Source organism: Paroedura picta, chromosome 11, assembly GCF_049243985.1.
Source record: "Paroedura picta isolate Pp20150507F chromosome 11, Ppicta_v3.0, whole genome shotgun sequence".
Lineage (NCBI taxonomy): Eukaryota > Metazoa > Chordata > Lepidosauria > Squamata > Gekkonidae > Paroedura > Paroedura picta.
The window spans coordinates 7717509-7745285 of NC_135379.1; the positions used below are offsets into that span (position 1 = coordinate 7717509).

A 27777-nucleotide genomic window follows, 5' to 3' on the forward strand; every position below is an offset into this window, starting at 1 on the left:
CATAGAGCAGTGGTCTGCAACCTTTTTATCACCGTGGACCAGTCAACGCTTGACAATTTTACTGAGGCCTGGGGGGGGGTAGTTTTTTGCTGAGGGACGTCACTGCCAACTGAGCCTCTGCTCCACTTGCTTTCCTGCCAGCGCCCCTGACTTCCAGCCGCGCACCTTTTAAAGGAGGCAATCTGCAGCATGATGCAAGGCATGTTCCTCCTCCTTTCTTGGCAATAAAAGAATAGAGATTTCACCACAAGAGATCTACTTTCACACCTCCCATGACACCTTCCGCAGCAAAAAAAACAAGCCCCATAAACATTTCTTTCAGTCAATATTATCATCCAATCTTTGCTACTTTTTGAACCGCCTTAAATTCAAGCTCTGTTCCCCAGTACTCACAGTTGAAACTTATCTTTAGCATTAAATAATCACATTTGCATTCAGACATGCAAATCATCACTTCTAGTTGAGATGGTTTCAAACTGGCCCCCACCCACCCGCCGACCGCTGCCTTCCATCTAACAGCCCAGTGTAACAAAATATTGGGTTTTTAAAATGTGAATGATAGGAAATTCACGAACAGGAACATACCTGGAAGCATTTAAAGGATTAAAATCCTTAGCAAGATACTGCTCGAAATGTTTATACATTATCTCAGGTTAATAGAAAACATTTTACATAAAATAACTTATCTTCAATCCCATTTAAAGGTAAAGGTATCCCCTGTGCAAGCACCGGGTCATGTCTGACCCTTGGGCTGACGCCCTCTAGCGTTTTCATGGCAGACTCAATACGGGGTGGTTTGCCAGTGCCTTCCCCAGTCATTACCGTTTACCCCCAGCAAGCTGGGTAGTCATTTTACCGACCTCGGATGGATGGAAGGCTGAGTCAACCTTGAGCCAGCTGCTGGGATCGAACACCTAGCCTCATAGACAGAGCTTCAGACAGCATGCCTGCTGCCTTACCACAAGAGGCTCTTCAATCCCATTAAAATGAGTCTAAATAACTATTTGATTTCTAACAAAAGCCCAATAAACACCATCTGCAGAAAGTTAAATTATATTTAAATCCTATACATTTGTGATGGAAATCCAGCATGACTTTCTGTGGATTGAACTATTAAGAATATGTCTTTAAAAAAAAATTAACATTGTCCTTATTTTTTTTTAAAAACTACAAAAAATTGCAGTAGAACCATGTGACAGACTCCCAAACTCTGGAACTACTTCTGCAGCCACCATGCTCACAGCAAGCTATAAAAAATCTGTCTAGCTGAAATGTAGCAGCTCCCTCTTCTATAATATGTTACACCATTTTAAAGGTTACTGTGTAGATTGGTTCGCTGTGGAGAATACTGCCTATCCCTAAAATATGGTTGAAATAAATATTTTACTTTCTTCCAGGCATAGTTAGGTTGGATAGATCAAGGATGAAAAACTTCTATTTGGTGCTTCTTCCTTCATGCGTCTGTTTTTGCTGATATGGTGCAGCCAATAATTCTGGAGATATGACATAGATGGCTTGAACTGGTACTTTTCAAGTGCCATTCCTTAATGCAGGGGTAGTCAACCTGTGGTCCTCCAGATGTTCATGGACTACAATTCCCATGAGCCCCCTGCCAGCATTTGCTGGCAGGGGGCTCATGGGAATTGTAGTCCATGAACATCTGGAGGACCACAGGTTGACTACCCCTGCCTTAATGGACAACTGCTCCTCTCAGCTGATAGGAGTCAGTACATTCAAAGTCTGGAGGCTATGCCAGAGAACTCCTTTTACTTCTAGTTTATTGTACCATTTGTAGCAGGAAGTAGTACAGGGATAGTACATAGTACACATATGGTCTTGGAGATGAATGCTGCGAATACCATGAACAGCCAAAGTTACCAAAAAGATAGTTTTAGAGAGGAGCTATGTCATTAGAAGGGAAGATATTACGGCTAAAGCTCACTTACTTTGGACACATCATGCGATCAAACTCGCTAGAAAAATCATTAATCCTCGGCATGGTCAGCGGCAAAAAGAAAGGTGGTCGCCAAAGGATCCGCTGGCTCGACACGATCAAAGCCGATACAGGGATGACCATGAACCAACTAAAAGAAGCAGTCAGAGACAGGGGCGCATGGTGAAGACTTTCCTATAGAATTGCCAGGGGTCGGACACAACTGAATGGATGACAACATCATCATCATCATCATCATCATCACATACCATCTTCAGATTAGGGAATAATCAAGTATCCAAGTCATGGGCCTGCACCCACCGGAATATTTCACAGAATATACTAATACAGCGGACCTGTGCTTGCTTTCCCACTCCTGAAGCACCCCACCACTTGTTCCAAAATTCTTCTCTGAGGACTGGGGAAACAGTGCTGAGGAGGACTCAAGCAAAACCACCCACTCACAGCTCAAATCAGCAGAAGACCTAAAAATATCAGTTTTTACTGATTCCCCTTTGTCACTGGAACCACATCCCCCACTTACAGAAGCCTCGGTTGTGTTAGGACTAATACTGCACTCCAGGGGTCCCCAGCCTTTTGGCAATGGGGGCCACACAACTGGGTTCCTAGTGCCTAAAGAGGGCCACATCTTAAACCAAAAATGTAACAGAATTATTAACCTACTGAGAGTGATAGCAGCAGACAAGGAGGTTGGAGGGTTGCACAGAAAGAGGTCGGGGGCCACATGTGGCCTGCGGGCCTGAGGTTGGAGATCCCTGCTATAGTCTATTTAGCATAACAAGAAATCCAGTAGCAATATTTAGCAATAGTAGAAGGGAGGGGGAGGAAGAGATTTCCCACTGGCCACTATTCAGCACTTAAGCACATTTAAACCCTCTGAAATAATTAATTCAAGCTTGGATTGTGGCCATTATGTAAATCATGAGAGTTCTATTGTTTGTATCTTTCTAATCATTCACTGAATGCCTGCAACTCTTTATATTTACGCATTTGAATGAATGTAAAATATCAATTATAAAGCATCTCAGCTGGTATATTCCCTTCATTTCCCCAGTCTTATCCCCAGTGTTTTTTTTTAACTGAAGTTCACAGAAGAATGAAAATTGAATATCATGTTCATAACTTAAAGATGTCTCCTGTAAACCATCATAGAAAGGAAAAAAAACTTATGGTACCATAAACAGACAGACAAGGTGCCAGTCTTCAATAAACAGATTTTCATGCATAAGCTAATTCAGAAGCACAAAAGCTTAAATTTAAATTCTTCTCAATGACTACCTGAATAAAGATAGAGGAGAGGCAGGAAAGGTAATGTTACTCATGCATGAAGTGAGAGGATGAATATAGACATTTGTCTCTCTTTGTCTCTGAAGAAAAACTATTGACAAGAGATTCCCCCATCTGCATATGCAGCTGTCACGTCAGATTAGCTCATCAGGTAATGGAAATTTGGCCTCTGATCCAGAAAGGGTCCCTTTGCGCTAAGGAATTGAGACTGTTTCAAAGAGATTGTATTATCTTAGACAGCAGGATTAAATTAATATGGGAATGACTGCTACTGTAGGAACTTTTTTTTTTGTTAAATATGTCCTAATGGTTATTATGTATAGCATCCACTTCTCATAAGTGATCTTATGTGACATTTCCTCAGTGCTTTCTGGCCTTCTTCAGAACACAGGAAAACAACAACAATTCAAAGTATAATATATCATGGGTGGAAGGTCAGCCAGCAGAAGGTGAAAACAAAGGCTCCATACAATCCCAGTTTCATGCGAACATGTCCATGAGAGACAGTTGACCAAGGTTACCGAGGATGGCAAGAAATGAAACATGAAACTCAAGATTGCCAAATACTGACAGTAATACTGATGTCTAATGCCTAGTCAGCATAATATTTCACAACCTGGGCATTGTATAAATATTTCTCAGACTGAAATGTTGAAAGGGAGGCAGTGAGGCACACACACAGAGGTGCCCTGTCCGTTGACGTGATTGGAAAAAACCATCACATGCTAGATTCTGATGGGCCCAAACAAGGCCCTGGATTAGGAGGATGACAGTCTCCGATTCATATTTCTCATAGCAAACATCAACATGCAAGGCTGAATTGCAAGAAACGCCTTGTGGCAAACTGGCAAATTAGAGATATTGTACACAAAACCAGTGCAGCATCCCCAGTCAAGAATAAAGAGAAATGTCAGAGTACTGAAGAGGTTTTACATGAGCTGTGCACCATAAAAAGTAAGTTTCTTTCATCTACAGTAATCGATATTAATCAGTGATTGTTATTAAGCTGCTTTATATAATATATTTTAAACTTTGCAAGAGATTTCTTCACACTGCATTATTTATGATTAACAATTTAGTATGGTCCACTGCTAGGGAAGTTTTGAATGTGCTTTAATTAATTTTCACCGCAAAGGAAACATCAACAGGTCTCGGACAGTTTTGCCCTGATGCTAACAATGCTTTGTAATCAATATACCATAACTTTTTAAAAAAGTGACAGGGCCAACATTGGTTTATTGCTGCTGCTCTAATTGCTGCCAAAAAACTGATGACCGTGATAACCACTGCCATGGTAAATGATGGGGACCGTATTTCTACTCAAAATGGCTGAACCACAACAAATCAAATATTGGACCCAGCTCAGTAAATCATTTTAAGGATCACAAAATTGGACATGTATTAATATTGTTCACGTAAAAGGGATAGTAAAATTTGACCCATGGCCATAAAGATTTCTTTAAAATAACATCTAATGAAGTATGCAGAGTTTCCCATCATGGGAAAAATGCCCTGATGCAATCATTTGTTAACAGAGGCCTAAAATGTTCCCTCCTGGTGCTTTTAATTGCAGAATGCAGGGTACCACCCTGCAGCCATGCATTTAAATGTCTGGTTCATTCTTTCAGAACAAAATGGAAGAGAGAAGACTAATATAAGGTGCTGTGTTTCCCCACTGGGGAGACAGCAGGGGTATAAATATAAGTACTGATGATAGTTCAGTGATGGCTAAAGTATCTTGGGGGATGGGAAGGGCTCACAATCTCCACCTACTTCCAATTATTAATCCCCAAAAGAGAAAATATATGGAATATAATGGCATTAACCTCTCACCACTACATGCCCATTGGATATAGCTAACTGATAATGACACTGAAGGCTCATAATGTGAGCTTGTTGCCAAGAAAACTGGACATTTTATTTTATTTAAGACATTTATTAGCCACCTTTCTCCCTCACAGGGTTCAAGGTGGCTTAAAACAGTGAGATAAAATACATAAAACAAAATATATAAATCTTAAAAAAAAACAAAAACAAATATTTCAAACCACAGTTGAGGACTGCTAATAAATTAATCCTAATCATGGGACTGCACGGATCTTGCTTTGCTACAGTGCTTTATTCAGTCACCTGTCTAGCCTCTGAAATTTCAACAAGATTTTCCCACACATATTGACCGTTTACACACTGGAGGTTTCATGCCGGGCTGCAGGCTGGAGTTTTAGTCATGGCAGGTTGCCCCTCCTCTTCCTGTACCCACACGGGAGAGCATTTGGCCCGGTGCACCTTATCCGCCCCTGATTTGTGTTCTTGCATGGAAGCTGAGGCAGTGAAGTTCCCAGTGTGTAAACGGTCATCAAGAGACTCCCACTCTCTTAGAACATAAGTAGGCTGAGGGATACAGGTACGAGGACTCAACATGACTTATAGGCTTGCCAACCTCCAGATAGGTCCTGGGTTCTAACAGAATCACAACTAGACTTCAGAAACCAATTCCCTTTTTAAAATGGCAGCTTAGACTATGGCATCACATCCCTATTGAGCTCCTGCAACCTCCTCAAACTCCACCATCCCCAAGCTTTAGCACAGGTTATTTTTAAAATCTGAAAATAATGAGCTATACGATGGGTCATTGTTTACTATTGACAATGTTCTAAGGGGGGAAAAATTGTGGATGGAGCTCCGGATCAGGTTTAAGTGTTGGTTTTAACCTTTAAGGACTTACACGGTCAGGAACCTGCACACCTGAGGGACCACCTCTTCATGTACACCCCCCCCCCCTCCAAAAGCACTTCACTCTGTGAATTCCAATCAGCTGGTGATCTCTGGCCCTAAAGAGGTGTGGCTGGCCTCAACCAGAGCCAGGGATTTTTCAGCCCTGGCTCAAACTTGGTGGAATGAGCTGCCAGTGGAGATCCGAGCCCTTATGGCACTTTCTAAGTTCCAAAGGGCCTACAAAATGCCAGCCCCCATCTGGAATCTCACCCAGGTTGTTGCCCTCATTTCAGCCGGGCCAGAAATCTGAATTCCATCGGCGGTGTGCTTGGCTTGTTAGGGAGGAATTTGGGACAGAGCAGATAAGTAGAAAATTTTAACAGATATATTTTAAATTTTATATGTATTTTTTTTTTATTCAGATGCTATTTTATGAAATTGTTGTAAGCTGCCCCAAGAGCTTTACGGAGAGGGGCAGTTTAAAAGCTGAATGAATATAAATTAAAAAAAAACGAATAACCATTTATGTCTGAATTACACTTGGGGTAGCTAATTCACCCCAAGGGTAGGCAGAGCTTAAAAAGTGAGGACAATATCCAGCCAAAGCAAAACACTTTTGTGTCTCATTTTAATGGCAAAGAACTGAGGACTTGTTCCCACTTAATTCAGTGGAGTTTAACACGGGCTGGAGCGCCCACACAGGAAAGTTTCCAGGGAAGCCTTGCTTATATGCATGGCATGCTTCTGCTTAACTGAAGTGTTCTTTATGATTAGAGCTTTTTTTGCCATGAAAGCCAAATTAATGACTAATAAATGAGATTTTTAAACTGAACTGATATTGTGAACATCTCTAAGCCACTCTTTTTCTCTGTCAAATCAAGTCACAATTCACAAGGACCTTCAGAGAATAACAACTTGTGGATTTTAATTACAGATAAAAAAGGAACTGGCTTCTGTTAAAAACATGAAAAATCATGACCTAAATTTTTAAAAAACGGAACAGAGCTTTGGAAATGACGATGACTGTCCTCAAAAGAGTCAATTAGTTTGTCATTCTCTCCTTCCTGAAAAGGTTTGCCAAATTTATTCATGAAAGGTTTGCTTACGCTTATGGCATGCTGGCTGCACAGACAAACTATTTTGTAAGTCGCAGGCACAGAAGCAGTGAAACGCAGATGAACATATACAGAGTAGGGCCCAAATTGCCACTTGTGTGATTGGAAAGCCCCTCTGCCTATATTCGGAGGGGACGGCACTGATTTTCTTGCTCAGCAGCAAGCAGCTTGCACTGCACTGTAAAGGTAAAGGTAAAGGTATCCCCTGTGCAAGCACCGAGTCATGTCTGACCCTTGGGGTGACGCCCTCTAGCGTTTTCATGGCAGACTCAATACGGGGTGGTTTGCCAGTGCCTTCCCCAGTCATGACCGTTTACCCCCCAGCAGCAAGCTGGGTACTCATTTTACCGACCTCGGAAGGATGGAAGGCTGAGTCAACCTTGAGCCGGCTGCTGGGATCGAACTCCCAACCTCATGAGCAAAGCTTTCAGGCGGCTGCCTTATCACTCTGCGCCACAAGAGGCTCATCGCCACAAGAGGCACTGCACTGTACGTATATCATTATGAAGAGTATTCTGATACTCAAGAGGGGTTCGTTCCTTTTTGATTTAAGCCAACCTGTAGAAAATGAGTACCCAACACTTCCTGTCTTTCGAGGCTATTAGGTTTGTTTTGGATTAGAATACATTCTTCTGCTAAAGAAACAACAAACCTAAAAGAGTTATTTTCACAACCCTACTGAGAGGATTCCTATCACCGACTCTCTAAACCAGGGGTAGTCAAACTGCGGCCCTCCAGATGTCCATGGACTACAATTCCCAGGAGCCCCCTGCCAGCATTCGCTGGCAGTGGGCTCCTGGGAATTGTAGTCCATGGACATCTGGAGGGCCGCAGTTTGACTACCCCTGCTCTAAACTGACTAAAATGTAACAAATGATTATCAGAGTCAATACATGAACCTTATCTACTGTGACCCTACTGAAATAGGCAAGAACCCCTAAAAGTGATGCAAAATGTGAAAGAGGAGCATCCACAACGTTGTTTTCATGCTCTGACGAGTAACCACGACAAGCTGCCCCACGCCTTATAAGCACCAATTATGCTTTTCATTACTAGGTGAAGTACTAGGTGGTTAAGGTTTGCTTCCCAAAACAAAAAGAAGGACAAGCTAATTACAACACTAGGTTATGGCGGAAATATTGCTTGGCAGGATGACAGAGAGAGCAGCTATCAAGAGGTACATCAGTGGTTCTCAACCTTCCTAATGCTGCGACCCTTTAATACAGTTCCTCATGTTGTGGAGACCCTCAACCATAAAATTATGCAAGTGTTTTTTTCACAGAAATTAAACCAAAACTGACCAATGGCGTGAAGATCCATTGTTCATGATTGTATATAAATTGTTTTTTTTCCTGGGGATCTGCTTCTTGTCCCACCATGCCGATCTTGCTCTTTTCCACTGCTCCAGACAGATGAACGCTCTATCTTGATCTACCCCGTAAAGCTGTTGTGTGGCGTCCCCCCCCAGCCAAGCTGCCTGCCCTGCCGCGACCCCTGTGAATGTGAACCCCAAAGGGGTCCCGACCCTCAGGTTGAGAACCACTGAGGTACATGAACATAGTGGTTACTTAGTCAAGTAACGTCTGAAAATATTAATAGAAACGGACAATGAACTCTATGTTGGTGCAAAGATAATTCACTTCTCTCTCAGTCTTAAGGCTGGATCTAACCAGCTTTTCTGCTAGTTCTCTCTGGCCACCCAAAAAACTATACTGAGAATCATGGGTCCAATCTGGGGAGGATTGGGGGAGATTCGTAAATAAACATGTGTCAGCAGTCAGCTAACAGCTGTAACTTTAAATTAAGCTCTGAACCATAATGGTAAAGCCGTTATTTGTCAATGTTTTATTTGTTATATAGATGGGTTTTGTTTTCCATCGGATATTTATCATGCTTTTCATGGCCCATTCAACATTATCACATAAAATAATTGATAGCATTCAATGCCCTTTATAATAATAATGAATGTTTACTCTAGAGTGCTCTATTTATTTCAGGCAGCTATTGTATCAAAATTATCTGAAGAAGACTAATTGAAATAGAATTCGTTAGCAAGCTGTAATTTTTCTGGACTTCTGTATTTTTGACTTCTGGCAGATTTGTACTGGACTCATTTGTTCAACTGTCATATATTTAATTCACTACTTTCATATGTATTTAAATTACATATATTTACTTAGTGCACTGTTACAATATCTGTGATTAATCGTAGTCAATTTTATGATGTATATTATTGAAATACATTTATTATTGTTCTTGATGAGTTCAAGGTGGTTTCAGTGTATTTTTTCCCTCCATTCTGTACCTTTATACTTTCATCTTAATCGGATATTGGTAGAAACATGTAATAGCAGTAGAGCACTAGAATCATACTTGGGGGCACCATGACCCCCACCAATGGATCTCCTGGTACCCATTTGCTTTTGAATCTTTGGGGTAAAAGAGACTTGAAGAGAACAGAGAACAAGGGAGCTTCAGATCATTTGCTTACTAGTTGACTGTCCAACAAAGCACTGACCTCATCCCAGACAGGCACATCATGCCTGGGCCTTAAATGATAAATCTTATCTGCGGGTTTCAAAACCTCTCTCTATGAAAGTGTAAGAACTAAATGCTCCCCTTTCTTTATAAACTGACACCAAGCAGCACCTATTCCTCAAAACAAAGAGAAGCATGTTTGTGACGGGACAGTTTACCCCGGCTCTTCTCGGGTCCAGAAGGGGTAGATTTTCCCCACCATACCAGGCCCAGTCCAGATTAATGCCTCCACACAAGGCAGCAAGGGTGGAAAGATTTCGCAATGGCGGGTGGCGTGTTGGGTGCTGTTTTGTTTCAGTTTTTTTCCTGTTTAGGAACACGGTAGCAATACCTTGTTCCTAAACAAAAAAATGCTTCAGATGGCTCGGCGGTGCTGCACAGTGCCATGGAGTTGCCTAGTTGACCCAGGGCAGGGGAGAAGGCCCAACACTTCCCGGCCACATGGGCCTGACCCAACATAGGTCCCATTAGTGCCAGGAACAGAAAAGGGAACACCAGAATATCCACATTCCCTTGACACAGGATAATCGAGGGCCTGAAATGGGACAGGCCCGGAACAGGCCCAGGCCGGCACCGATGTCATGTGGCAGTAATTAGCCCTGAAATCAGATGAGTGCCGGCCCAGGCCTAATTCCCCATGCAGAAAAGGTACGTGAGAAGCTTAAGAAACTCTTATTAGCCTAAAACATAAGAACTAAAGTCTGTGTAAGTCCTGGTTTTACCCCAGAAATTTCAACCCCTGATTTCACCTGACCTGGTTTCCCCTGTATGTTTGAATTTCAAAACACCTTGAGTGCTATTTAAGTTAAAGCGGGCTCCTGATCCTTCCCTCGGGTTCCTGGGCTGAGACAACAGCTAAAATAGTGTACTGTTACAGGGTGGAACAAAGTTGAGGCACCACTGGACTCAAATTGTTTCCTGCTACTTTGGACAACATGGCTACCCACTTGAATCTGTGATGTGGGAACAGCAAAGAAGGTAACGCATTACTAGGGCGGCTCAGTCAGTAAAGAAGACAAAAAAAACAGAGGGAAAATCTTGCCTCTGAAGGAAGGAAGTGGAAGGGGGGGCATCGTACCTCCTCTTTATAATGAAAACATAAGGCTCTTTAAGCAGTCGCACTTAAGGTTACAGGGTTCTTTTTTTTTAGTTTCTTATTATTCAGGAAAATTCATTAATTAGGAATACAGAGGGTTATTTTATGCCAGGTTCACCTTTTTGTACTTTACAATTGTAATGAGGCAGGTGTTGATTGAGTGCAAAACGTATTTAAATTTAAAAGAAATAATGGCACCATCTACCTTTAATAAGTGTTAAAGTGTCACCACACACTATTCCTCTTATTGATCTGCCTGTGTGATGCAGAGAGGAATACGCATGCTAATGTTACCCACACAGTGATCCCAGCCAACCCTGGGGCTCTCTTATTCATATTGCTATGCCTTGGTGGCTTATTACTGAATATATTATATTTCTAATGGGTGCCTGAGAACTGGCACGCCATTCAGCAGAATATTCTAATAACAATATGCTGCACAATATATGTACTGAGAACCGGAGACCTTTTCCTGCTATAGGGAACTGTTATTCTGTTGCCTTAAAATGCCCCACTTTTATGTCAAAGAAACAGTTGCCACCTCTTAATGAGCTTGGGGGAGATTGATAAAATCTTAACAGGTAACAGAGACAAGTCTAAACTATTACATTCCTGTTTTGTCTTCTTTCCTCCCACAATGGGAATTGCATCCGCTCTGAAAAACACTGAACAAATGATATGAGGCAGAAGACTTTTCACTGGAGTGCCACAAGGCTTGGTCCTAAGCTGTGGACTATTTAGTACAGGGGTAGTCAAACTGTGGCCCTCCAGATGTCCATGAACTACAATTCCCATGAGCCCCCTGGCAGGGGGCTCATGGGAATTGTAGTCCATGGACATCTGGAGGGCCGCAGTTTGACTATCCCTTTAGTATTTTTATAGCTGACTCGCAGTCCATTATATGTAAGGAGAGAGAGGGTAGAATGTAGCCACTTCTATGCTGAACCAAGACCTATGATGAAAGGCTGAACTAGCTGTATTATATTTAGCTCGAGGAAGAGAATACATGGAATCTTCAAATATCCAAAGTGCTGTCGAGAGATGTGCACTCAGCTGTATATGAGATGAAAAAAATGGGTATTTTCTCAGCTGAATACAGATCAGAGTCCATTTTCATATATCGGATATAACCATTCCTAGACATAGCCTGGGAAAATATTTTTGGGACTATCCAAGAATGCAGAAAGCCACAGCTGAAGTACATTTAAAGAGCCATCGGTGCCCATGCTGGGCTGGGCCCATGCATACGGGGAAGAGCCGGGCCTCCCCTGCTTACAGTGTCCCTGAAGGGACATCAAACGCCCTGTTCGGCTTTGCAGGGTCACAGATCCAAACGGGGCATTCATCGACCCCCACGATTGTCTGACTGTGTGCACTGGGGGATTTTGTCCCCTGCGCCTACACAGGAAGCGGCGGGGCATGCTGCCCCACCGTTAGGAATTGGTGGCAGCCCGGTGTGGCCGCCACCATGCATAATCGGCCACAGAGAACGATTTGTGGCACCAAGCCATACATACAGAAAATTAATCTAAGAAAAATTATGTAGGCATAATACTTAATTTATCTATTCTCTAATTTTTAAATATATTTCGAATACCATCCTATTCTCTGGGTTCAAATGAAGCAGCCATGTCAACTACAGCAAATAAAATAGCACCATTATCACTGGGTCTATTTTTCACTAGGATAAGGTGTAATGAAAACTGGTTCCAACAACTTCTAATTACAAAAACATTAGCTGCCTGAGTCTTCTCCAGCTGAGCAGATTAGCATAGATCTTATATGCTGACAGTTATGACCTTCTCTCCAGCAAACACTTGTCAAAAGTAATTACCTGGATGTTTAGGAAGGAGTAATGGGGAAGGTGCTCCTGCCCACCTTTTCTTCTTACTGATCGAAAGTAAGTAGAAAGCTTTGCCAAAAGGCACCTTCTTGAATTTGGCATACAACAATTTGTTGCCAGTCTGTTGCAGTTTTAATGGGACATTATATATGAGCTGCATGATCTGCTGCCAGTCACACCTGCCATTACTAAGGGAGATAGATGGGAAGACCTACTAGCTGGTCCTTTGAGCTCAAATGACTGTATAATTCTGTGACTGCTGTCATCGTGTTTCTGCACAATTGAATGATGCAGGGAAATGAGCCTGGAGCAATTCATGTAATTATATCTTATATTTCTATACTCTACAGACTTCTACCCAAGACTTTTTATTTTACAGTTTTTTTTTCTTCCTCTTACAACATTCCTGTACCATTTTATCAAGGCCAGATTGCAAATCATTGTACTGTAACCTCAAGATAAGCAGTGAGTTCTGCAAGAACATACAATTAACATGGACGTTTTCATAAATGGAGCACTTTTACATGGCTGCATTGAATTGGAGGGCATCCAGAGAAGTTCAGAAGGTAGACATTTCAGAAAACTAAATCTAAATAATGAGGGTCCAAAAATATATCTAGTCTAGATAGAGCTAAAGCAATTCCGCAGGGCCTGCAAAAGAGAGCTCTTCCGCCAGGCATTCGGTTGAGGCTCAGCGAAACCTGGAACATCTACAGGGCCCCTGCTCCCTCCCTCCCTGAAATCCACTCATGCGTTCTGCCCCTGGACTTGTTTGCATTGTTATAGTTACCTTTGTCACAATTATTAATGTTAATATTACTATTGTTGTGGTTATCTATATGTTATGGAAAAGCTAAGTTCCTTGTATTGCTCTACGTTCTATGTAAACTGCCGTGAGCCTCAGGGGAGGGTGGTATATAAATATTAATTAATTAATTAATTAAGTTGACCTTGCTAAACTTGATGAGTATTATGCCTTGGACTCCCCTATTTTGTCGTACTGTTGAGGCTAGCTGCCTAGACCTAGATTGTCTCTTGGATGAAGGATTAAATATAAGAGCTGCATATATGTTTAATAAATATACGTTAAAACACTGTAGAGGTATCTCCTTAGACATCCTGCCAGTGCTCTTCCCTTTCCTCTTATTATTTGCTAGCTTTACCTTTACTTTGTATTTTATCTTTATGAAATTGATGATTTTGATACTGACTTATTGTAAGCCACCTTTGAGACATACATACAAGGACAAAGAAATTAATAAATGAGGCAGTAATTCGAAGTTGAAATGCTCAGGCTTGCAAAGGGAGCATACCTAAAAAGATTGTTTGGGGCATACACGAGGAACACTCAATATGCTGGCCACGCGGCTCTAATTATTTTAGCCACTGTTCAGAACCCAACCTTCTCCTGTTTTCCATGAACAGCTCCTAAGAACCATGTCCAATCAGATTATTATGATGAGAAATAAAGTTTCATTTCCTCACTTGGTTTCATCACTCTCCTGCCAACTGTTTGAGTAACAGCTTGACTGCAATAAGTCCTTTTTAGCTAACGGGGAAATTGTGCTGCAATGCCATTTAAGGAATGAGGCCAAATTAGGCATCACCACACAAAGATTCAGCAGATGCTGCCTATGCGTGCTTTAAAGCAGTGTTTCGATCATTTGTGGGTTTCTTTTTAATGCCTGTTATTTATCCAAAATGTTTTGGACATGTTCTTCAAAGATAGATATTTACAGGCAACCTTCCAAATACCTAACAGGTGTAACGTGCCACTTCTCGACTGACCACTGAGCACCTGTATGGATGAAAGCCAGATAAAAGTTCACCGTTCCTTTCAAAACATATATTATCCACAGATTCAAATGGGTAGCCATGTTGGTCTGAAGTAGCACAATACAATCAGAGTCCAGTAGCACCTTTAAGACCAACAAAGATTTAAGACCAACAAAGCACTGCTTGCACTCGAAAGCTCACGTCCTGAATAAATCTTTGTTGGTCTTACTGGACTCTGAATATATTATCCATGTATCTTTTTAAGACAATTCAAAATTCGACTGACAGTTCAGTTCTTGTCATATCTACTTGGAAGTATGTTTGTTTGTTTGTTTGTTTATTATATTTATATACCGCCCTCCCTGGAGGCTCCTCTGATTCAACTGGAATTTACTTCTGAGTAAACCCTTAATTGCAGCCTGAATTGTTTTGACAGAGAAGAGTCAAATTCTTGGCTACCCTGCCACAAGAAATTCAAATAAACACTGACACAAACATAATAGACCATTCTGGGCATGTACTACCTAAGATTCCAGGTGTGGGAGAGGATGGGAGACTGAACACAGATTTCATATTTAACTTTCTGTTCTTTTTTTCTGGGTGAAATCTGCTAGCAGCACTAATATGGGAATCTCAGTGGTATGACGCAAAGGAAAGATGCTCAGGGATAGACTTTTATGTACAATGCCAATTCACTTAGAAGGCACTGCACTAGCTTAAAGTTCTGTGGAATCTTTGGCACAGGCCAGCAATCATGGTTCCAAACTGTCACCTTGGAATATCAAAAACATCTGCCCAGGTTTCTTTCCAAGCTGTGCCAGATGCAGGACATTAAGCAGAGGAGCATCTGCAACACTTAACAGCTCCTTCAAATTTTTTTACACAATCTAGCACAGGGGTAGTCAAACTGCAGCCCTCCAGATGTCCGTGGACTACAATTCCCAGGAGCCCCTGCCAGCGAATGCTGGCAGGGGCTCCTGGGAATTGTAGTCCACGGACATCTGGAGGGCCGCAGTTTGACTACCCCTGATCTAGCATTATGCAACATTTGGCGAGTATATCTGCTTCTATACTTAGAATATTAACTGCTAAACTTGAACTTCTGCAGATAAGAAGAAAAAAAAATACCACACATCTCCAGTGTTCATTTTGTTTACTCTATTTTTTAAAAAACTTACCTTGTAAAGGCTTCACTGTTTGGACAATAGCAAACATAAAGGCGCAGCTACATTATCTTTAGGTTTAAAATGGTTACAGTGTATTCAACCTGGATCTCTTATATGACATCATATTTTATTTGTTTTACTTTATTTACATTAGAATGGCCAAAGGAAGAGGTCCCTGAGTTAGTGGTTGATTTTTAAGAGACGCTAGGGACACATTGATGTGGTCCTGCCATGATTTTAGCAGCCACAATGGGCACAAGCAGTCGCAGTCACAGACTGCAGATCCTTGTCAACATATATCAGGGAAACTGGGTAAAAATGATCCATAAAGAACTGATGCATCAGGCATTTCCTTGGGCAAACCTATGGTTCAACTAGCACGTGGATTAGAGCAGGCAGCAGGGGCAGAGAAGTAAAATTTATTGGCTGCTGTCACTGCTGCTTCATTGGTTGTCAAATGAACTCTATAGCGTGATCCATCAGATTCAGTAAGAGCTCTCCACCAAGTGACATTCTCCATTTCTCCAAACCTTCTTCAAGTCACCTAGCTCAGGGTTGGTAGAGACCAATGACGGGTAATCCTGTTGATAGCTTCAAAGCACTGCACATTCCACTCTCTCATCACAGCCTCATTTGGAATTATAGAATCACTATGAACCACTCCAACCAACATCCTGGCTGCAGAGTTCTGTACCAACCGAAACTTCTGAACAGTTTTCAAGAGCAGCCCCACACAGACCATGCCACGGTAGTCTAGTCTAGATGTAACCAGGGCACGCACCACAGGGGCCAGAACTTTTCTGTGCAGGAAAGGCCACAGCTGACCAGTCAGAGCTGGTAAAAGGTATTTTTGGTCACAGCTGCCACGTGCTTATCCAGCTGTGGGCCTGGGTCTAAGAGGACCCCCAGATTACGGAACTGATCCTTCAAGGGGAGTGTACAGCAAACCCATCGAGAATGGGTAACACTTTAAATTCTGAATCAGACTTTCTGCCCACCAGTAGTACTTTGGTCTTGTCAGGCGTACACTTCAGTTTAATGCACAGAGATAGATGTTCTCTATCAGCTTGTTTTAGGAGCAAAACAATAACAACAAACAAATGTTTTCATACTGGATGGCAACAACGAGAAGAAAAATATTTTTAAAATAAATGCATGGCAGTGGCTTTGTTTTTATCGCTGTCTTCAAGTCCTCCTACTTTAATTATCAGGCTGCACCAAGGCAATCTTAATAAGGTTATTCTCTCCTTCAAAGCAGTTCAAAGTGGTATAAAGAAAACATACCCCTAGGTGACACAAACTTCAATTCAGTATAATTTGAAATAGTTAGACTGTTTAAGGATAGGATTCCCAAATGTAACTTCTATATATGGATCAATGATGAAAGTTATAATTAAACTTAAAACATCTTCAAATGGAGGAAAATGCTGTCTTATTGACAGTAATTATCAAGTTACATTATTCTAGCTATCCTGTGGTACCAAAAGAAACAAAAGCCACAGGCATTATCAGAATGTGTAATTATATTTATTTCAACAGATCCCGTGTTCCGCTAGGTTGTGCCCATGTGGACAATGCTGTATAGAATCAATTACACACACTTTCTTCCATTGTCCATTTTATTCTTCAATCCAAGCCAAATTTCTTAACTCGCTGCTGTGTAAAAGCGAACTGCATTCGGATGAACGAAAGACTCGGTTTCTTTCGACATCCCAGAACCCTGATATAATTGAACCAGTTGCAAAGTTTTTATATCTTGCCATGAGAAATCGTGAATGGATTATGTCCTACCCTAAAGCATGATCTCTGCCTTTGTTTTCACCAGCAGTGGAACCTTTTGCACTTTCCCTTCTTATATTGTACTTTTATATGCTATTAAAGGCTTGTTGTTGTTGTATTTATTTATTTGATTGTTGAGGTTACTCATGATGCTGTCTCCAATCAGACCTCAGAGTGTGAAGCTGGTGAAGGTTTCCAAGATCTGCATTTCTCATGGGCGCTAGCCCCAAGACAGAAGCATTCTCAACGTGGGCCGCCTCCAGATGGTGCATTTCCCAGGAATATCAATGAATCCACGGAGATTAATCTCCTTGGAGAAAATGGTAGGACAGGAGGGTGGTATCGATGGCATGACATTCCTGCCGAGTTCTCTCCCCTCCCCAAACTCCATCCTTTCTGGGCTCCACCTCAAAAGCGCCAGGAATTTCCCGCCCCAGAGTTGGTAAATCTATGGAATAGCAGCAGGCATGGCTCATCACAAGATTCACGAGCCCTGAGAAAAAGCCAAAATCCTGCACACAGCGACCAGTCTGCAAGGCCCATTGCCAAAACTGGCAGCTGATAAGGTTCTAAGGATGAATGGAGGAGATACTGTTACGTTTTTCTCCTGTTGGTTGCCATCTAGTATTAAAAACATTCATTATCCACAGTCCTGACATATGTTGAATGGTGTGTTCTGGGTTTTTTATGGCCACATCTGCCCATAATACAATGCAAATGATTTTCAAGCATCCCCCTCAGTGGCAGCAAGAGATGAAATCTGATAGGTTGAGAAGATGGGATATTGACACTTTAAAAATGCTGCCCTTTCCTCCTCCGTAGTCTTTATAGTTTAGCGTAAACAACTAAGAAAAGGAATTAACAAAAGGTGTACAAGTTATATTCAAAACCCACAAGAGATTGCAAGCCAAAATGCTTCTTCCAACAAATCATTACTACTTTCATAAGCAGCATCTACAATACATGAGAGAACTTTACCAGGCCAGGATTAAAATATATATTGTTTATTTTCCAGATGTGTTTCTAAAAGCTGCCTTATGTATTATTGATCGCTGAAGAAGGCCTAAAAGGCCAAAACACACATGGCCTTGTGTTGGACATTTGGTATTTATCATCACATTGATATGAGGGATTTATAATAGCTTATGTAAAACTATTCTGGATGACACAAAATGCAGCTTGATATTCAGTCCTTATGTTTAAGCACATAATATTTCTTTTGATATAAATTTTATTTACTGTAGCTTAGCTTTTGAGGCAATCTCACAAATGCATGGCAGCCATCTTTTTAGAGACCAGAAACTCATCTGCTTTGGCTACAACTTGCTACACAGATGCCAATTTTTGAAGTACTGCAATGTCTTGTGATATTTTTCCCATTTTTGGTTGGGCGCGGCACTGGCTGCTATGGACAGGAACGGCTGCCTTGGTAGCCACATCACCCAACCCTAATTGCAACCTTAGGTTAATAATTTTTCCATGGTAACTACCCATATTTATTAAGACCATACTAGTCCTAGAGGAGATCAGCCCTGACTGCTCTTTAGAAGGCCAGATCCTGAAGATGAAACTCAAATACTTTGGCCACCTCATGAGAAGGAAGGACTCCCTGGACAAGAGCCGAATGCTCAGAGCGATCGAGGACAAAAGAAGAAGGGGACAACAGAGAATGAGGTGGCTGGATGGAGTCATTGAAGCAGTCGGTGCGAGCTTAAATGGACTCTGGGGAATGGTAGAGGACAGGAAAGCCTGGAGGATCGTTGTCCATGGGGTCGCGATGGGTCGGCACGACTTCGCAACTAAGAACAACAACAAATTATCATTTGTTCTTCAGTAGATACTCCATTAATTTATAAATGGCTACATTCCAAGGCTCAGAGGTGGCTCAGCTACACAGGAAAGACAGTTGACTAGGGTGCTAGGATTCTAAGGAGAAGGTATTGGTACAATAAATAAATGTTTTGTTTTTGTGGGGGAGGGGAGAAAATGGGAGAGAGAGAGAGCTGCTTCCAATCCTCTTGGAAAAGATCACAGAAGCAGCTTATGACAGGCATTAAGGGGGTGAATGCAAACATAATAACCACGTCTACTTCTGATCATTTAATATGATATTTTATGTTATTCTGCATGTGATAACACCCAGGGGGTGGGAGGATGCTGGGCCAGCCATGCTTTGACAAAAAGAATTCAAGACACGATTTCTGGCAGGCACAACAATTTACAATCAAGGCTAGACTCCAGAATGACTATAATCAAATCTACAGTACTTTACCACCACCGTTTTTTTTCAAAAAAACAAAACAAGTTTAGCTGTCAATCTGTGGTGCTTACAGTGGGTCATGGGAATTGTCAAATTAACTTGACACTGCAAACTGGTTGAGAGAGTATTCCTAAGTCCAGAAATAAAGGATTAATTGTAGCAATACTCCTTTGGTGCCGTATTGCTGGCTCACAGACACTGTTGTCAAATATTCATTTAAGAATATTTAGACTTGCTCTCTTGCATGCACACACAACATAATGCCATGAGCTCTTTCACGATGAAGCCTGGGCCTTGTGCTATGTTTAATTCTGTTCTTTTGTAAACAAGGAAGTGTCAGGAAATTTTAATTGAGTCGGAGATGTTACACAAGGTTCCCATCGGGCCACCTCCTTTTCAAACATCTATTTCATTAAACGTCAATCTGCTGGTGAGAAGAAGTCTTCCTGTTGTTGGGACTGTCAGTGCTCATTCAATAGTAGGCGGAGAAAAGGATGTATTTGATAACAAGGATTCTTACCTGCTGCTTTGGCAACGTCAGCGGTGGTGATATTGTGGCCATTTGAGTACATTTTGAAGGTCACTGCAGGCCCCAGAATGCTAAAACAAAATGATTTGAAAGAAGAGATTGGTAACAAAGAAACAAAGCATACAGCATAGAATCATATTTTTCTCCTCATCTTTTGCTTTATTGGGCCTTGCTACAGAGTTATGCATTTTTCAATCTCAGTCTCAAAGTATTCCAAATGTATGATGGTCTCAATTCATTTTTGTCCAAAGAATTTACTGGCTTCCCTTGACATCTTACATTGGGGGTCAGTATGGTGCAGTGATTAGAGCAGCCTTTCTTAACTTCTTTATCACTGAGAAAACCCTGAAACATTCTTCAGACCTCGAGAAACCCCAGAAGTGGTGTCAGCGTGCAGAAAATGGTTAGGAAACATGCCCACCTGGGGTCCTTCTCCTTCCCACCCCCTACAGGTTCATCATTAGCCATTTTGGGAGGTGAGGAGCAGGTCGACATGACCATTAACAAATGTTAAGAATATATATAAAGACTAACTCCCACTCACTTGGCTAACCCTTCTAGGGCTGTCAAGAAACCTCAAGGTTTCAAGAATCCCTGTTTGAGTAAGCGTAGATCAGAGTATCCGACTAGGATCTGGGAGAACCAGGTTCAAATCCCTACTTGGCCATGCAAGTTCACTACTAGGTGACAATGGGCTAGTAACACACTCTCAAGTAGATTTGCCAGGCAGGCAGGGTCTGGCAACTGGCAGGGGAGCTTCAGTAACAATGCATTTATAACCAAGTTGGATCTATTCAAAATCATGGTTATTAAAATTAAGGTGCATGTTTTCCAATCAGACCTCTACTGTTAATCTGGACATCTTCAGAATTAATTCTTCTTATGTCCCAGCACAAGAGGTTCTCGAAATATGTACCTTTGAAAGGGTGGTCCTTCAGGACATAGCGATTATGGGGAAAAAATGTAAAAGGGCTTCCTTTAATTTAACAAAGCTATAACAACACTGAAACTGGAACTCAATATTATCGCCTCTTGCACTATATCCCCCAAAGACCACTAAGATCCAGTGACCAGCACTTCCAGAGCCAGGGCTTTTTTGATCCTTACTCCAGCCTGGTAGAACCTTAAACAGTTTTGGAGAGCCCACAAGACATCTGTTCTGCCAGGCCTATGATTGAGGCCAGGAAACTAACACCAAGACAATGCTGGCCTCCCTCCTCACAAAACCAATAATGTACCATTCTCAAACCAATTGCCCAGCAGAAATGAAGTTCCCCTTTTATTGGTGAAACTGGATCCCCTTTCCCCTCGAAGGTTGAATCCCCTCTCCTCTGCTTACTTAGGTCCCAAAGGAGGGAAGCAAAAATAAATCTTTCAGTTAAAAAATTGGTTACTGTTGAGGAGATTAAGGTAAAAGGTAAAGGTATCCCCTGTGCAAGCACCGAGTCATGTCTGACCCTTGGGGTGACGCCCTCTAGCGTTTTCATGGCAGTGGTTTGCCAGTGCCTTCCCCAGTCATTACCGTTTTACCCCCCAGCAGCACGCTGGGTACTCATTTTACCAACCTCGGAAGGATGGAAGGCTGAGTCAACCTTGAGCCGGCTGCTGAGATCAAACTCCCAGCCTCATGGGCAAAGCTTTGGAGGAATGGGAAGGCGACTGTAAGCCGCTTTGAGCCTCCTTCGGGTAGGGAAAAGCGGCATATAAGAACCAACTCTTCTTCTTCTTCTTTCAGACGGCTGCCTTACCACTCTGCGCCAAAAGAGGCTCATGAGGAGATTACACTTTAATTATAGGAGATTACACTTTAATTATAGCAGAAAATACTGTTAGTCCGCTTGAGGTGTTTATACATGTATACACTGAACATACAGAGGGCAGCCGTTCCCCAGTGCAGTGCATTCAGTCTAAAGTAAGGTGACCAGATTGTCCCACTTTTGGAGGAACATCTGGGAGGAACCTGGCAAATTGTATTTATGTTGCAAGTAAAAACAGATATGAAGAGAGATTGACAGAATGATATACCTGAACTATTTACCTTGGTAGTAGTGATTTACTGTAGTAGTGATATACTACTACTATACCACTCTGAAACCAGGCTGATATTAACCTCTTAAATACCGAATTTCCCTTAAACATACAGTACAGCACATAAACTGATGCATTTCATTGCAAACAACCCCTCTCCATAAATCATCCAGGATCCTGCTGCTTAGTAAACAACTTTGTCTTGTTTGTGGCAGCTTGCATTGCATAACAGTTCAACAAACTGTGCAGAAGAAAGCAAATTGTAGATTAAAAAAAAAAAGAACAACCACAGAGCCAAGTAGGTCAAATGAACAGGAACATCCCAAGAAGCATGGCACTGCTAAATATTTGCAATGACAACTAAAGAGCCATAATTATATCTGAGAATTAGATTGCCATGTCAGATCCATTCATGCATATCTGCCATAAAAGTTTTGATTGTTGTGAGTTTACACCCATTTAACAAGAGCAAGTACTCCTTTTCAAAACGCATCCTGCCTACAAAAAGGTGATTATGCAGAGCATCAATCTGGCTGCAAGAGTAATACAGAGGAAGCCATTACTTTCTTATTCAAAGTGCTGTCTAAGTTCCAAGGACCAGCTAAAGATGTCGCTCGGCATGTACTACAGATGCATTACCCCCCTCTGTCGGTGGAAATTCTGCTTTTTAAATTTCAGTAATGTGGCCTTCAGCCATTTGAACAAAACACAAAAACATCTGAAACACATTGCAAATTGTCACTCTGATGCATTGGTGGTTTACAGTCAATTTGCAAAAGGTGACGTTGATGCCTAGATTATTTAATTCCAAATGAAAGATCTTTGCTCCTTCCCCAAATTTTCTCCCTTCAATACACGTATGGGTAAAATGTATGTAATAGCATTAGTTGTTCCTGTGGAGGTTGTCTTACCATTGTTATGTGGAATGGAAGCAAATGTGGTCTCATGGCCAAAGGAATAAAGTGGAGGGAGAGATGAGAGGAAAAGTTCTGACATAATCAATAAGACGATACCTGCATCACTTTCATTTGCAGGGTTACAATTACCGTTCTGTACTGGGGCATTTAAATGCTTATAGATTATGGATTGAACTTTACATGACCACACTTTGCCCTCTCATAGATATCCCTTACTTACTAGCAAATTGATGCAAAATATCACATTGAACTACAGTTACTGTCCGCTATAACCCCATCCCCTCCAGTGTAGGATTTTAGAAGCAAAAGAAGTGGAATAGTCACATTTGTTGAGCTCCCAAAGTATTCAGGAAATGTGAGAAGCACACAAATCTGAGGCTGTACTAGTATCTCCTAGAATTTTTTTAATTAGGGAGACTACACACAAATAACAGCAGCGTTCCTCCGGCTCTAAAGAGGGGATTTCAAGAGGTACCTTTGTTCTCACACCTGGATAGCAAACTAAATTGATTAAACAAAAATGAGAGTCCAGTTTTGTGGGTATAAGAGTGTCTGGAAGGGACCACCTTCAGTTTGCCCAGGCATCTGTATGTGGATATCGAATTGGCCTCCCAACTTAGAGATTTTTCAATTGCTCTTTTTAAGGGAGGGAAGGAGAGAGAAGCCAGGGGAGCACTGGACTATCAGAACAAGTTGTGTTCATACCCAAATCATAGACAAACTACTGTTTGTCATGTCATCTGAATGTGAGAAAGAGCAGTTTTGTAAACTGCAACTTTATTAACTGCAATGATCAGTAATCCTCAATGATTACAGTGCTCCTAAACAGCCTCCATTCATTTCAACCTCTTAAAGGACTGGATATGTGCCAGAGGACTGGAGGAGAGCGAATATTATCCAATCTTCAAAAAAAGGAGGAGAGATGACCCGGGGAACTACAGGCCAGTGAATCTGACTTCAGTGATTTCCTTTTTAAAGGCAGAATCTAATTTGGGGCTGTCCAATGAAGAAATGCATGAATTCAGCCCCCCCCCCCAGCCGCCATTTTGATTTATTTGTGAATGTCTTCTTTCTCCTCAGCATCCCCCCTTCCCCCTTCCTTCCTCCCCTCCCTCCTTCTGTCCTAACACATCTGATTTTCCTTTAAAGGGGTGATCACGTTACAAATCTGTTTCTAACTATAAAAAAGTAGCAGCAGTCTTGATCATTATGCAGCAGCACAATAACATGATACCTGGGGGGAAGAGGGTGAGGCGATTGAAGGCACACAATGGTGGAATTAAGGGGCACAATGAAAAGTGCAAGCAGGTACCATTTTGCACAAAAAAACTGGAAAAGTGGAAGGGAGGCTGCTACCTTCTGGCATATGGCAAATTTCTGATCCTGCATTGAACAAGGGGTAGGACTAGATGGCCTGTATGGCCTCTTCTAACTCATAGAATCTAAACAAAGTCAGACAATAAGTAAATAGTGCCCATGGTGCTGTGCCAGGGAAAATGGCTGCCATATGGTTGGGACCAAGGAAATCCCTACTTTCTCACCCACACGGCAACAAAACAGTTTTGGAAAGATCCAGGAAAAGCCATAGAAATTCCAGGAAGTACACAAATACAGGACAAAAACAGGGAGGGAAACTCTTCCATCAGTATCAACCCAGGGTTCATATGAAAATGGTCTAACTGGACCTCTCATAATATATTTATATTGCATAAATTCACAACTCTGTAAAACAATTAGAAAGGTCACCGATTCAAGGAAGTATCAATTTCCCATTCAGTCATGCCTCTGAGATTCTATTTTATGATGAACTAGTCTTCTCCATTCCTCCTGCCTTTCTGCAACAGAAGTAATCACCTTGGAAAGCAACTGTAGTATCTGAACAAATCACTAATCCCTTGAGTCCGGTACTGCTGCACTTTTTGCAAATGAGTTCCTCAGAGTGACCTATAAAACAGCCCATTAATAAATGATTGTGGATGTAATTAACCACCTGAGACAATTAACACTTGCCATGTTTTCCTATTTCACCTATTATTAGGCTTAGCTGCCACAGTTTACACTTTTTTCTGACAACTTAGTTGTTTAGCTGACACATGGTAATTTAAAAATTAAAATGGGCCAGTTTATCATTTATACATTACTATCCCACTCATCCCAGAGCGACTTGGTGGTCAGTGATTCGGGCATTAAGCATGCTTATATCTACTAAATCTCAATAATGGTACTACATCAGAAGAAGAAGAAGAGTTGGTTCTTATGTGCCGCTTTTCCCTACCCGAAGGAGGCTCAAAGCGGCTTACAGTCGCCTTCCCATTCCTCTCCCCACAACAGAAACCCTGTGGGGTGGGTGAGGCTGAGAGAGCCCTGATATCACTGCTTGGTCAGAATCTTTAAGGTAAGCATATATGACATATAAGACAATTCTGTGCGGTGATCTAACAATGTACATGGCGGGATAGTTCATATAGCTTAGTAGTTGAGCAGATGCTTTGTATGCTTGTTCAGACACTGGTATTTTTATTTTTAAAAGGATCTCATATAAGGAGCGCTACAACCTTGGAGATCAGGACATACAGTAGTGTATAAGAGGAACCAATGACTCAGTATACGGCAGTTTGATATTTTCACAACAAACTGGTTGCAGAAAGGATCCAATACAAGTTGAGATAGTGGCCAATGTAAGTCTGGCAAATCCAAAGTTTAACATGTTAGGTTTCCCAAATAGTGTAGTTTCCTGGGATATTTACTGTTTGTACTGAGAATGTAGAGATCTTTGACAACACTATACTGACCCACAGCGGGAAAGGAAAATTCTGAGATATAGGTGACTCTGAATTACCTACGAACACAATTCTATAACACTGAAATCTCAACGTAAGTTAATTCCACATGTAACAAAGTCCACATGGCAGATACAAGGCCTCCACAAGGGCATTGGATCATAGCACACCTGCACACCTGCAGTAGCATACTAGGAATTCAGTTTCCCAGCACAATTTGGATCAGGACCTCAGTGCTTAAATCTCCTGGGCACACTATTTTCTTTACTTGTAATGACCTTGGGGAGCCACTATTTGGCCAGCTCTGACACTAAGTGACTTCCAGTGTTCAGGCTGAGAAATGGCATGAGTGAAGTTTAATACCTACACTCCTCATACACTGTGGTCCAGAACCAATTCAGTGCCTAGAGATTTAAACTCCTCCAAAGCATTATCAAGGTACTCACAAAGGTTTATTTATGCTTACCAACTAGTCAGAAACTAGAAGGTAAGAAAATTCAAGACCTGTCCAAGTATTATGCCTGAAACAAAATTATTAGGTCACTTAGAGTACATATGTATCTAACGTAATGCATTTCCAGTTACACATATCTGTTAAATATTCCAGTGCGAGTTTGCCACATATAAAATCAATCAAGACCGGAATGCTATTATAATGCACTGGCTGAGGTCAAGAACACCTGCAATTTCAATAAAGTGAAATATTTATAATGACTAGCTTATAAACTGAAGTTCTGGTCTAATTTTTATTCTTCTCTGAATGTTATCTCTTTGATGATCGCTCAAACCACATAAATAATTTGCAGAGTTTTCAAATGATTTTTCTATTAATCTCCAGCAAGTCATAAAATCTGACATTTTCATCATCCTGAAAGTGTGAAATTTGTCAACATTGCTGTCATGAAAATTAGGTCCCTAACATACAAAACTTAAAGAACAAAACATGAAAGACTGGGCTTTGATAAAAAATTCATTATCTCTAGAACTCTAAAGCAACGGCGCTTGAGCAATTTAAGAGGCTCACATTTACCAAAACTGTGGGGCTTAAAACATTGCTATTGAAAGAACGGGTACATGGAATGAGTGCCTGCAGGCAGGGGTAGTCAACCTGTGGTCCTCCAGATGTCCATGGACTACAATTCCCATGAGCCCCTGCCAGCGTTTGCTCTCTCAGCCTCATCTATCACACAGGGTGCCTGCTGTGGGGAGAGGAAGGGATGGCCACTATAAGCCATGTTGAGACTCCTTTGGCAGTGAAAAGCGGGGTATAAAAACTAACTCTTCTTCTTTCTCCTTTGGATGGGTCTCTCCCTATTGTCTGTTTCCTTTCCATGAAGCACGGCTCTTTAAATGTATTACTTTTTCTTGTTTTGTAAGGATGAGAGAAAGCAAAATTTACACAGAAAAGGTCTACAGCTACTATTGTTAACAATAATTGCTTTTTTGGTTGCTTGCCCTGGGCTTTTTTACTTTGCAATCTGTGGAGTAAAGGTCAAATGCTATGGAGGCGGGCCTGGATCTTGGAAGTACCAAATAGCTTTTTGCAACTGAGTTAATAACACCTTCTTGAATAAAGGGAAAAGTTATAATGTGTATATGCACAGATTTTTTTTTCTTTTGTTAGAATTAAACATCAATATTATTTCACCTTGTGCCGAATGTACAGACATTATCTCCCTTTTCGTTCCATGGTTTTATGGCTTCCACTCTACCCTGTTCTTTTTACAGTTATTCCTGCAGTTCTGCTATTGGTTACTGAATTTATTTTGCTGTTTGGGCTAATTTTAAGTAGTTTTTAAATTAAAATTTAAGAAGTGTTGGTTTTTATACCTTGCTTTTCACTACCCAAAGAAATCTCAAAGGGTCTTACAAACGCCTTCCCTTCCTCTCCCCACAATTGATACCCTGTGAAGTAGGTGGGGCTGAGAGAGCTCTGGGAGAATTGTGACTGACCAAGGTGACCCAACTGGCTTCATGTGGAGGAGTGGGGAATC

The 27777-nt window shown here is 41.5% G+C and overlaps 1 protein-coding gene across 1 annotated transcript in view; it reads right to left on the bottom strand.

Annotated features, from left to right (window-relative positions):
- Positions 1 to 27777, bottom strand: part of PTPRN2 (protein tyrosine phosphatase receptor type N2) — a 532892-nt gene that overhangs the window by 324984 nt on the left and 180131 nt on the right. Inside the window, exon 11 of the mRNA XM_077303428.1 lies at positions 20050 to 20129. Coding sequence (XP_077159543.1) covers positions 20050 to 20129 — 80 coding nt within the window. The remainder of the gene's footprint in view (positions 1 to 20049; positions 20130 to 27777) is intronic.